General features: G+C 41.3%; 1 protein-coding gene across 2 annotated transcripts in view; it reads left to right on the top strand.

The window, feature by feature from the left end:
- Window positions 1-13,230, top strand: part of slc12a4 (solute carrier family 12 member 4) — a 77,035-nt gene that overhangs the window by 53,410 nt on the left and 10,395 nt on the right. For both annotated transcript variants that reach the window (XM_033036310.1, XM_033036311.1), the window contains exons 14-21: window positions 287-385; window positions 824-943; window positions 4,213-4,317; window positions 5,287-5,455; window positions 6,255-6,450; window positions 10,271-10,440; window positions 12,361-12,492; window positions 12,590-12,697. In XM_033036310.1, coding sequence (XP_032892201.1) covers window positions 287-385; window positions 824-943; window positions 4,213-4,317; window positions 5,287-5,455; window positions 6,255-6,450; window positions 10,271-10,440; window positions 12,361-12,492; window positions 12,590-12,697 — 1,099 coding nt within the window. The remainder of the gene's footprint in view (window positions 1-286; window positions 386-823; window positions 944-4,212; window positions 4,318-5,286; window positions 5,456-6,254; window positions 6,451-10,270; window positions 10,441-12,360; window positions 12,493-12,589; window positions 12,698-13,230) is intronic.

Here is a 13,230-nt window from a genome sequence, read left to right as displayed (position 1 = left end):
GGGCCACCACTAGGTGCCGCTACAAAACGTGTATTCATATTATTTTATTAAATATGTCAGAGATATGAGCAGAGGACGTGAGGCAGGTTTGAAGAGTTGTGGATTTTGAAGAAAGTAGTGGGGGGGGGGGGGGGGGGGGGGGGAGGTGGTAGGTTGTGGAGGGGAGTAATATCTATTTTTGACCGTGCCAAATAAATATATACAGGGAGGAGATATGACACTTGTACCTGGCATTTTATTTAATATTACAATTTTTAAAAAGTGACTTGTCCTTTATGTTTTGCAGGTTTTTCTTAATGTGCTATTTGTTTGTTAATCTGGCTTGTGCAGTACAGACGCTTCTACGAACCCCTAATTGGCGGCCCAGGTTTAAATATTACCACTGGTAAGGTGCTAAATTTATCAACTATTCTCTTTTTTTTTTAACTGAGGCACCAGTAAATCTCTTATTAGTTTTATTCCCTTTAATCCAGATGACTTTAATTGCCAGCAGAATGGTTTGTAGATCGGTGTGACTTGTAGCACTTGACGTCGTATTTTGTGGCAATGCATCCAGGGATGCATCTTCAGTAGTTGTATGAATTCATCTCTGCATCCATCTTCAGCAGTTGCATGAATTTAAGCATGGTGGAGCTGAACAAGAGTAATTTCAGTTTTTAATTTTTCAATTGATCAAAACAGCATGAATATTTAATTTAAGTAATTTAACCATTTTCTTCAGTACACCAACTCGCTCCACTTGAGTTCACCATTTACATCTAAGGCCTACAAATTGGCAATATAGATAAAGTTGTACTTTAATTGTCATTTTGTTTCCTTGTAGGGCTTTGTCTTTTTTGGGAATGAGCATGTGCCTTGCATTGATGTTCATTTCTTCATGGTACTATGCTCTTGTGGCCATGGTTATTGCAGGAATGATTTACAAGTACATTGAATACCAAGGGTAAGCATGAAACAAATTTACCTGATTACTCGATGTTCAAATTATCTGGTTTTTTTCTTTAAATTATTTATCTGTTCTTATTTCTAAAACTATCTACTTATAACCACAAAGATTCAGACATTTTATACCAGATGCTTTAAAATGAAAATGGACAGCTGGAATTTGGCCAAATCATGATTTGGATAACACAGGCTATTTCTGTTGCCACTGTAACATTTCTGAACATTTTTATTTGTTTTGCTTTTTCTCAATCATTTGTATTTCTAATCATAATTTTACCACCAAAATATATTTTTGGAAAAGTTCAGTCTCTAATAATACCGACAGTAAAATAACCACATGTGATGGTTCATGACATCCAGATCGTTAATATCACTAGGAATGTTACAGAATGATACTAACATGATGGTTTAACAGGTTCCATATGTAAAGCTTAAAGGCCAAACAATAGTTATGTGTATTTCCCACACTGCTAAATATTGTCACTGGGGAAAAAAGCCCAGAAATGCCATGAAGTTGCGTGAGTGATACTGAATAAGGGCAATTTTAGCATTTTATTATTTTTCAATCGACCAATGCAATTTAGTTGAAATTTAAACATTTTCTCAGAATACGAATTCTCTCCACTTGAGTTCACTGTTAACATCTAAGGTTCCGTTGTCTTCTGATGCCAATCACAGATGAGATAAAGCATTCTTAGAATGTGCATCTTCTGACCACATGGTAGAGTAAAGGGTATAAAAACCTAGTTTGTGATGATAGTGAATGTGAACAAAAGGGCCTGCTTCCATGTTGTAGCTCTAAACTAAACAAACACTCGTCTGTACTTAATGCAAACAATCAAGTATATTGGGACGATTCTCCCACAGAAATCAGCATACATAATTCAATGTTTAACTGTGTATATACACCAATCATTGGTCACTGCAGTCAGTATTCTAATTACTGATCCAACGATTTGTGTTGTAAAGTCACCAAGAAGCATTGGCATGGCGATCCAACTTGTGACATTCGTCATCAATGTGGATTTGTAACTAAGTGATAGGAGCAGAATTAGGCCTTTTGGCCCATCAAGTCTACTCCGCCATTCACTCATGGCTGATCTATCTCTCCCACTCAACCCCATTCTCCTGCCTTCTCCCCATAACCCTTGATACGTGGACTAATCAAGAATCTATTTATCTCTGCCTTAAAAATATCTATTGAATCCATCTAGCTGGATTTAGTGCAGAAGACAAATCAGTGTATCCAAAGAAGAAAAGTAGATCATCATGCTTCCAAGATTCTGTTTGTGCTGAGCAGATTTACTCCATTTCTCATGGGTGAATGATTCTAATTGCTCTGCTCCTGAATGATTTGGTGCTTCTGCTGCACTGCACTTTGAGGATGGAAGATGCAGTGATCTCTACGAGGGCACGAGTAATTTTTATTTGAGAGAATGAGAGGTCAGCAGAGAATAACACATATTCCAGAAAAAAATATTCCGTGGATTAGAGGTGTTTCCATGTTGTGGGACAAACCCAGTGGATTGCTGCCCTTGGGGACAAGGAGAACGTTCATTGGTATCTCATGTTGCTGGAAGCTTTAATCCATCAGGCAACAATGTTTTCTCCCCTTGAGGATCAGTTTAGCTTCTGGGAAACATAATTTATTCCCTTCTGAAAAACAAAACTTTCCAATTTATACATTGCCCTGATAACCTTTTTGTCTGCCTCAATTTACTGGTTTAGTCGTTTACTGAGCTGCTGAGGTGGTGGATATTGTGTTACAGAGTGGCACAGCTGGTAGAGCTGCTGCCTGGCAGCACCAGAGACCCAGGTATGATCCTGACCTTGGGTGCTGTCTGTGTGGAGTTTGCATGTTAGAGTCATAATCACACAGCACGGAAATAATCCAGTCGTCCCAATTTCCCCATGCCAACCAACATGCCCCGTGTACACTAGTACCACCTGCCTACGTTAGACCCATATCCGTCTAAATATTTCCTATCCATGTACCTGTCCAATGTCTTTTAAATATTGTTATAGTTAATGCCTCAACCACCTCCTCTGGCAGCTCGTTCTATACCCACCACCATGCTCTCCCTGCGGCAATGAAAGTTTCCTCCCACATCGCAAAGACATGTGGGTTTGTAGGTTAATCGGGCTCTAAATTGTCCCCAGTGTGTAAAGAGTGGATAAGAAAGTGGGATGACGACTAGTGTGAACACGTGTGGGTTGCTGTAGCTTCAGCAGGCCTAAGGGCCTGTTTTCTTGCTGTATCTCTCAACTAAACTAAAACTTGCAGGTTGGAAGTTTGATTTCATAGCAAGTGTCCCTGCCACTGGGGGCGCCACATTGAAGGCAGCCTCTGCCTACAGCCTGTCTGTTTTTTATAATTTTTAGTCAGTTTTAAAGTTTAAAGTTGGAGTTTTATATGTGGGGGAGGAGGGTAGGGTAAGGGGGAAACCGTTTCCCAGTCATTTCCTGGCGAGGACGCAACTATTCTCCGAGTCGCGTCCTCGCCCCCCTCCTCGTGGCCTACCACCTGGATTGGAGCGGCCTTTCCTGCCGGGGACCAGGACCGGAGCTCCAGCAGCGGCGGCGCAGTGCAGGATACATCGCGGAGCGGGCGAGGCTTACCTTGATCGCTTGTTTGGAGCACCGGAGTGCTGGGCCGCTGCTCCGACATCGTGGAGCTGGGGTTTGCTGAGTTTCAAGTGCGGCCGGCGCTGTCTTCAACAACGCGGAGTCCTGGGGGCCTTTGTTGAGGGCCGCCAGCGTGGGTCTCCTCCCAGCGCGGCCTATGGACTTCGGGAGCTGCAGACTCCGGTAGGAGGTGGCTGACTCGGATGTCCAAGCCGCTGAGGACGTCCTCCAGTCCCGACATCGGACTTCCATCACCCTGGCAAGCGGGCTTGATCATCGGGCCGCCCGTAGCAGCGACAGCGAGGGTTCGGGAGCCCCCTGACCACGGGAGGACAACAGAAGAGGATGACTGAATTTTGGAGCCTTCCCTCACAGTGGGGAACTTTGATCCCGCTGTGTGGGGATGTCTGTGTTAAGACTTTGTGTTCTGTGCTCTTTATTACTTGTATGGCGACCACACATTTCGCTGTACCAATTGGTACATGTGACAAATAAATGTATCTTGTGTATATAAATATTTTAAATATCCCATTAAACAGTGATCTTCAAGGATGATGTAAATGCCAATTCACAACCATGCTAAGTACTTTAACCAGAATTGACAGTATGATCACCTAGCTCATTGGTGTTATCTTTCCGCAGTGCTGAGAAAGAGTGGGGCGATGGGATTCGTGGCCTGTCCCTCAGTGCAGCTCGTTATGCTTTACTGAGATTGGAAGAAGGTCCTCCTCACACGAAGAACTGGCGGTAAAACAATTACAACTCCATGATGTAAAACTGTAATGAAGGTCTTACAATACAAAAACAGTTGTATTGTGTGACCTCAGATGTTTAAAAAGATAGTAGAATGCTTACCTCAATGAGGGTTGCATTATTTCAAAGTGAATGATTTTCATTCAAACGTGACAAAGTACTTCCTGAATCTGAATACTTAATCAAGGTGATTGTTCTGCTTGAAACTGTAACATACCTTACACTCCTCTTCATTTTATGTAGTCTGCTTTGATTCGTGTACTAATACTATTTATAGTTGCTTAGAAGAATGACAAAGATTTGCATATTTGACCAACTTTATAGTCACATAGGAACTAACTGTAAGTGATCCATTGATCTTATTTACATTTTACCAGCTTCCTGTATGTTAGCATTTATAAATATCTGTAAAAGCCAAACACTGCCACCTCCCATATCTCACAAAGTAGAGATTGAATCTACATTCAGTTCCTCTTGCTGTGCCTCCTTTTTTTTCTGCTTTGTTTTTGAAGCATATTTTATATTTGCTGTGTTAATAGTCGTAAACAAATCATTTTCCCTGCAGGCCTCCACATGCAAGCAGTTCTGCGAAATCATTGGCAGCTTTCCTTCTGGGAGCATTCCTATGCTTCTTCTGGCCTTCCCCAAACATCTCCACTGCACCCTACTCCTGCCTTCCTCCCCCCCTCGTTATATTTACATTGTCTCATGCCGAGTATAGGTCTAACAGTGTGTTGAGCTAAGACGATGTTTCTGTTATTAATTACCAAACAACTGAATATTATAATTTTTTGGGGGTTTTGGGTGGAGCCCTTTCATGAAAATCAAATACTTTATTTTCTTTAATCCGCTTCCATTTGCCCTCATCACTCCATAACTGATTTATCCCTGACAGAGCTTGACATTGTTATTGACATTAATGCTGAACTACTTTCCTAATTGATCAATGGTTTCTTTCCTTAGGCCTCAGTTATTAGTCATGTTGAAACTTGATGAGGATCTTCATGTGAAGCATCCCAGACTCCTGACATTTGCTTCCCAGTTAAAAGCCGGCAAAGGTCTTACAATTGTTGGTACAATCATTCAAGGGAATTTTTTGGAAAATTATGGAGAAGCACAGGCTGCTGAACAGGTATCAAGTTTGTGAACATTTTGGATTCTGCAACTTCCTATCAAAGTGAAATATTTTCTTTCCAGAATAGGATCTTGGTGTTTTCAAGTATTTTTTATTTCTTATTCAGAGACTGAATGTGCAGACCATTGTTGTACTAAATAAAATTGGGAGTCCAATATTTAATGGTGGCACAAAGTTTATGCTTTATATTTGCCTGGATAATTAATGCAAAGACCAAGTGTTTCCTTATCTTGGAGATTAATTTTTTTACAGATGATTTTATAAATGTCTTTTTTTTTTTGAAAAGCATAGAAGGGCATCTACTGTTTTGTAAATCACTTATTACAATGCATCTTAAGAGGGTCAACAAAGCAAAGACCAAGATCGATTTGTGATTCATGAAAATTGTATAAGCGATGATACATTGTGCCAACTTCTTAAAACACAGTCTCATTACAGTAGAATGTAGTTGGGTATTCTAGTAACTTGAGTAATAAAGTTTTTAAATTAATAATACCGTAGATTTTTTTGAAGTTTTTCATATTCTGTATATATTTTGAAATCATTTGTTCTAAGGTCCTCAAAATTCTTTGAAAATTACAATCCTTTCTTTCACTATGTTCCATAAAGCCGAGCATAACCAATGTTAAACCTCTTAGATAATATTTAATTTGTTTATTGACCTGTTAAATATAGAACTGGTAACTGTGATACACTTAAAGAATACCAGTGGAGCAGTTTAATAATTGTAAAAAATGTTATGTGCATGTTGTGCAGTCGTTCAAATATAGTTACACTTTGAATTACTTACATTTAGACAATCAAAAACATGATGGCAATTGAAAAGGTCAAAGGATTTTGCCAGATCGTGGTTTCTTCCAAGGTTCGAGATGGCATTGCTCATTTAATCCAGTCGTGTGGACTTGGAGGAATGAAGCATAATACAGTGGTCATGGGTTGGCCTTACGGCTGGAGGCAGAGTGAAGATCCCAGGGCTTGGAAAACTTTCATAGGTAAAGTTTCTTAGCATCTTCAGTGTTTACATTGTATATCTTGATCTGATCTGCAACAATAGGATTTTGTTTCCAATTTTTAACAATTCTATATAGCCAGTCTCCAAAATATTCTGCACCCATGGAAGTAGTGGGCAAATCCTCTTATTGGCTGACTGCCCATAACATGGTGTGTTCTAGCAATGAGTGGTTGAATATAGGCTTAGATTATTTTCTAAATGGAGAGAGAATCCAGAAATTGGAGGTGCAAAGGGACTTGGGAGTGCTGTTACAGGACTCTCAAAAAGTTAATTTGCAAGTCGAATCGGTAATAAGGAAGATAAATTTATATCAAGAGGACTGGAATACAAAAACAGATGTAATGCTGAGGTTCTATGAGGCGCAGGTCAGGCGAGCCCCATATCGAGGGAAGAATATGCTTGCTCTGGAAAGGGTCCAGAGGAGGTTTACAAGAATGATTCCAGGAATGAGTAGGTTAGCATGTGATCAGTGTTTGACAGCACTAGGCCTCTACTGGAGTTTAGAAGGTTGAAGGGGACACCCATTGAAATTTATCGAATAATGAAAAGCATAGATAAAGGATGTTTCCACTGGTGGGAGAGTCTGGGGCCAGACGTCATAACCTCAGAATTAAAGGGCGCTCTTTTAGAAAGGTGAGGAGGAACTTCTTTAGTCAGAGGGTAGTTAATGTGCGGAACTCATTGCCACAGAGGGCTGTGGGAGTCAAGACTGAGTTTTTTAAGGCAGAGATAGACAAATTCTTGATCGGAACAGGTATCGAGGGTTACGGGGAGAAGGCAGGAAACTGGGATTAGGAGGCAGAGATCAGTCATGATTGAATGGTGGAGTGGACTCCCTGTGCCGAATGGCCTAATTCTACTCCTATATAACTTGGGAAGCATACATAGCTTTGTGTGTTAATTTGCAAAATTCTTTTTCCAGCAAATTGATTAACTGCTCGCAATAAGAGAACTGGGCCCCTATTTAAATATTAATTTCCTTTGGAGACCTGTATCAGTTGCATCGATAAAATTAACATTTTTAAACACCAAGGAATATATTTTACTGCTGGCCCCTGCAGATTTTCATTTGTCATTATGCAAATAGAATTCTGCTTAAACCATGTGGAAAGTTAGTGCACTGTGCATTGCAAAGTGAGAGCTTCACTCCATTGAGTGGAATCAGCATTGAGATAGTTTTGGAATTGGTTAATAGCTAGAAAGTACATCACATTTCTAGACATCCATTTTCCTCACTGAGTTGAATGAGATAACACTACCACTGACAGCCCAATCCTATAAAAGTATCCCTTTACATTTCTTCATTTTTAATACATTTAATTTACTTAGATTGTCCTCCAATTTATGGAGATGGTTTAAATTGTATTTATTTTATTAAGTTGCATTTAAAAACTCCAGGTCAAAGAATTGAGTTCATAGTATTTGTACAGCCTCAGGCAGCACTGTGGTGCAGCGGTAGAGTTGCTACCTTCCAGCATTAGAGACCTGGGTTCGATCCTGACTACGGGTGCTCTCTGTACGGAGTTTGTGCGGTCCCCCTAGGACTGCGTGGTTTTTCTCCGGGTGCTCCGGTTTCCTCCCACATTCCAAAGACGTCCAGGTTTGTTGGCTTCGGTAAAATTGTCCGTAGTGTGTAGGATAGTGTTAGTGTACAGGCATCACTGGTTGGTGGGACCCGGTGGGCCGAAGAGCCTGTTTACGCACTGTAACTTTAAACTAAACTTGTAATGCAGAACATGAAACGACTTGATGGCTAGAATGCTGGGATAGTGTTCTGCCCCAGAAGAGGAGATCACTCGATGGTAGCTTGCTGCCCTAACTGAGCAATGCTCCTTGAGATGGGGGATCTGATGAGGTTGCAAATGAAAATATTTCATGTTATATTGTTAGGCCCATGCACACTAGGTCTAAGTCAATCAGCTTGGATAACAAAGGTAGACAAAAATGCTGGAGAAACTCAGCGGGTGCGGCAGTATCTATGGAGCGAAGGAAATGGGCAACGTTTCGGGACGAAACGTTGCCTATTTCCTTCGCTCCATAGATGCTGCCGCACCCGCTGAGTTTCTCCAGCATTTTTGTCTACCTTCGATTTTCCAGCATCTGCAGTTCCTTCTTGTACAGCTTGGATAACAAATTATTGTAGTGTTCAAAAGGGTGCGACCAAGCGTAGGTTGGGCGATCGTTTCGCCGAACACCTCCGCTCAGTCCGCAATAACCTACCTGACCTCCCGGTGGCTCAGCACTTCAACTCCCCCTCCCATTCCCAATCCGACCTCTCTGTCCTGGGTCTCCTCCATTGCCAGAGTGAGCAACAGCGGAAATTGGAGGAACAGCACCTCATATTCCGTCTGGGGACCTTGCGTCCTTATGGCATTAACATAGAATTCTCCCAATTTGGCTAGCCCTTGCTGTCTCCTCCCCTTCCTTAACCCTCTAGCTGTCTCCTCCCGCCCTCCCATCCGCCCGCCCTCGGGCTCCTCCTCCTCCTCCCCTTTTCCTTCTTTCTTTCCCCCACCCCCCATCAGTCTGAAGAAGGGTTTCGGCCCGAAACGTCGCCTATTTCCTTCGCTCCATAGATGCTGCTGCACCCGCTGAGTTTCCCCAGCAATTTTGTGTACCTTAAATTATTGTAGTTCCATGTTTACAAATAAACAAACAAATGAAAACTGTTCCAGATTATTTGTTCATGTGTTAGCAATTAATTGTTTGGACTGCTGTCGTCTGGCTATTTTGAATGAGCCTGTGACGCCAAGCTCATTGAAGTGTTGACCCAAAATGCTGGTGTAACTCAGCAAGACATGCAGCATCTTTGGAGAGAAACAATGGGTGGCGTTTCGGGTTGAGATCGAGTCAGGGTAGGGGGAGATACAGAGATAAGGAAGTGTAAGGTGCGAAAACGAGATGGAGGTGTTGTTCCTCCAATTTGCGCTGGACAAAGAGCTATTGTTTGCTTCATAATTGGATGGAAAATGTAAATTGTGCATCTCGGAGATGCATGCAGAGTCCATTGTGTTTTGAATTTGTAACCCGATTTAGCTAAGCATGTGCGGTTTCCAATCATAATTGCCAACTGTGGCTAGATTTGATTTAACTGTGCAGAACAGCATGGTTATAAACAAGATGTTAGTTCAAAGATTTTCTTATCAAAGTGATTCATATTTTAAGTCAATCAGTATTACTGATTAACTTAACAAACCGTTTTATGTTTGAATGTTGATTGTTGTTGTCTTTCCTGGAATGAGAACGGCACGGTGGTGCAGCAGTAGAGTTGCTGCCTTACAGTATCAGAGGCCCAGGTTCAATCCTGACTACAGACTACTGTCTGTACAGAGTTTGTACGTTTGTATGTTCTCCCTCTGATCGCGTGGGTTTTCTCCCTTTGTAGGTTAATTGGCTTTGGTAAAATTGTAAATTGTCCCTAACGTGTACTCTGTGGTCAGAAGGGGCTTGTTTCCGCATTGTTTCTCAAATTTAAAGTCTATATCATATTTTAAAATAATTAGTTTGGGCACCAAACTTTTCACTAAGAAATCCTAAATATTTCTATTACTATTTTGTCATTTTTTTCCCCATGGTTAATGAGACAACATCAAGATTGGTTGCACATCTTTATTACAGGTACAGTAATGGGCTTGTTTCTGCACCGTAACTCAAATCTGAAGTCTATCAAATTTTAACATAATTGATTTAGGAAATGTACTTTTCACGAACAAATCCTATACATTTCTAATACTATTGGTCAATCATTTCAAGGTTAATGAGAAAACGGCAAGATTGGTAACACTCATCTTTTTTTACAGATACTGTAAGAGTCTCGACAGCTGGTCATCTTGCTCTCTTGGTGCCAAAGAATGTTTCCTTCTACCCAAGCAACCATGAGCGCTTCACCGAAGGCAACATTGACGTTTGGTGGATCGTGCACGATGGAGGCATGTTGATGCTACTTCCATTTCTTCTCCGACAACACAAGGTGTGAAATATACAGATTAAAACGATAATAAAAATCATATCTGGATAATCGGTAAATGAACAGTTGCAAACAGAAGACAATATTTGGATTGTGGAACTGCTATTTCCAAAATTCTATATACAGTGGGTTTTTTTTTTTTTTTGCAGCTTATGCTTTTGACAACATTCTGATTAAGCGATTCGAATAGCTGCCTATGCACGTTAGTTTGTAATATGAGATGGATATTTATTCATCTTTAACACGTAAACATAAGTGTTGACACAAAATGCTGGAGTAACTCAGCAGGGCAGGCAGCATCTCTGGAGAGAAGGAATGGCATTACAGTCTGGTACGGGAACTGTTCTGCCCACAGCCGCAAATCACTACAGAGAGTGGTGAAGGCGACACGGCACATCACTGGCAACTGTCTCCCGGCCATTCAGGACACTTTCCACCGCTGCTGCCTGCGGAAGGCACACAGCATCATCAAGGACCACAGCCACCCAGCACACAGACTGTTGTCCTTGTTACCGTCAGGCAGACGATACAGGAGCATGGCTGCACGTACCACCAGATCTAAGAACAGTTTTTACCATCAGTCCATCAGGCTTCTGAACTCATAAACACATTTCGCATCATACATCTGCTCACTAGCTTTTTGTTGGCACGTGTGTTTTTTTTGTTGTTGTGCTGAGTATCTTATTGTCTTTTTACCTTAACTATGTCATTTTTATCTTATTTTATCCTTGTTCTATTATTGCTGACGTGACCAACTTGACTTGACAAACACATTTCATTGTACCGTTGACCCTGTGTTAACCTACATATGACAAATAAAATTGGAACTTGAAGGGGAGAAGCAATGCATTGGCTAGCATATCATGTGTCTCACAGATAAAATTAAAATGTCATACGGTTGTGGATTTGTAGGTTAATTAGCCTCTGTAAATTTGCTGCTAATGTGTCGGGAGTGGATGAAAAATGTGGGATAACATAGAACTATTGTGACAGGTGGCGTGGACTCAGTTGGACTCAAGCTAAATACTGAGAGACCCAATGACCTTGTTGACAGATTTGTATCGCTATGTGACAAGTAATATTTATGACATACATGTACCAGCAATGAACATTTTCAAATGAAAGAGAACCTGGTCACATCCTTTCAATCTTCCCTTGCATAAATGTCACTGAATTTTCCACTCAATAATCTCAGTGTTACCATTCTGTATAACTTTACTTGAACCAGTTACCTAACTCCCTTGGCTACAAGAATAAGAGATATCATATTGCAGGTGACTCATTTTCTGATTCCCCAAGGTATTTCTGCCATTTGCAAATCAAGAAACGAGGAACTGCAGATACTGGTTAATACACAAAAGGACACAAAGTGCTGAAGTAACTCAGCATGTCGGGCATCATCTCCAGAAAACATAGATAGGCGATGTTTTGGGTTGGGACACTTCAGACTGAAGAAGGATCTCGACTCAAAACGTCGCCTTTACTTGTTCCCCGGTGATGCACTCTGACCCTCTGATTTACTCCAGCACTTTGTGTATTTTTTAAAAAGAAAATGGAGTACTTGCTACTTGAGAGAGTCCAGTTCCAACAGCGCTCCAGAAACGATAGGTAATCAAACTATTGCTAAGTTTAAGAAACATTTAGGCAGATACATGGATCGGACAGGTTTAGAGGGATATGGGCCAAATGCTGGCAGGTTGGACTAGTCTAGATTGGACATGTTGGTCAGTATGGGCAAGTTGGGCAGAAGGGCCTGTTTCCACACTATGACTGACTTGAAGTGAAATTGCACTTTTTCTGTGGTTAGAATTTGGGTCATTTAATGGAAATATGGGGCCCTTGTGTGAACTTTTTATTTAATTTGGACCTTTGCTTCGTGTCTGGCTAAAGTGCACGTTGACCTTGAATTGTGATTCTGTGCAGGTCTGGAAGAAATGCAAGATGCGCATTTTCACAGTGGCCCAAATGGATGACAACAGTATTCAAATGAAGAAGGATCTTGCAACCTTTCTTTATCACCTACGCATTGAAGCAGAAGTTGAAGTGGTTGAAATGGTGAGGAGCAAAGCTGACAAGACAGTCTGCTGCAATAAAACAAAGCTTTCATTAAGAAAATCTACATTCTAGTAATAATATCCAATTCTACCCTCAGCATGGCAGTGATATTTCAGCTTATACCTATGAGAGGACACTCATGATGGAACAACGTTCACAGATGTTAAGGCAGATGAGGTTGTCCAAGACTGAGAGGGAAAGAGAGGTAAGTTACAATGATATTGTCATCATCAAGCTCATTAGTTTAGTGTAGTTTGTAGAGACAGCGCAGAAACAGGCCCTTCAGCCCACCGAGTCCGTGCCGACCAACGATTCACGCGCACTAGCACTATCCTACACACTAGGGACAATTTACAATCTTTACCGCATCCAATTAACCTACAAACCTGTGCGGGAGGAAACCAGAGCATCTGGGGAAAACCCACGCGGTCACGGGGAGAACGTTCAAACTCCGTACAGACAGCACGCGTAGTCAGGATCAAACCCGGGTCTCTGGCGCTGTAAGGCAGCAACACTACTGTGCCGCTCATCAGTATATCTTGGTCTCTGGAGGTTATTTGTGAATAAATACAAATTTACAATAGACCTGGTGGATTGATCTAAGTTGGAAAGAAGCATTATTCTTGACTGTGACTCAGCATAGATGTTGGCGTTTAAAAGCTGCTTCTTTGATAGATTATACTGTTGCACCGTGATAAGCAGGTCAATTGTATCCTTGCACCTTTACTGATGGGATTT

Source organism: Amblyraja radiata, chromosome 17 (genome assembly GCF_010909765.2).
Source record: "Amblyraja radiata isolate CabotCenter1 chromosome 17, sAmbRad1.1.pri, whole genome shotgun sequence".
NCBI classification, from domain to species: domain Eukaryota; kingdom Metazoa; phylum Chordata; class Chondrichthyes; order Rajiformes; family Rajidae; genus Amblyraja; species Amblyraja radiata.
This window is presented reverse-complemented; position numbering and strand designations above follow the sequence as displayed.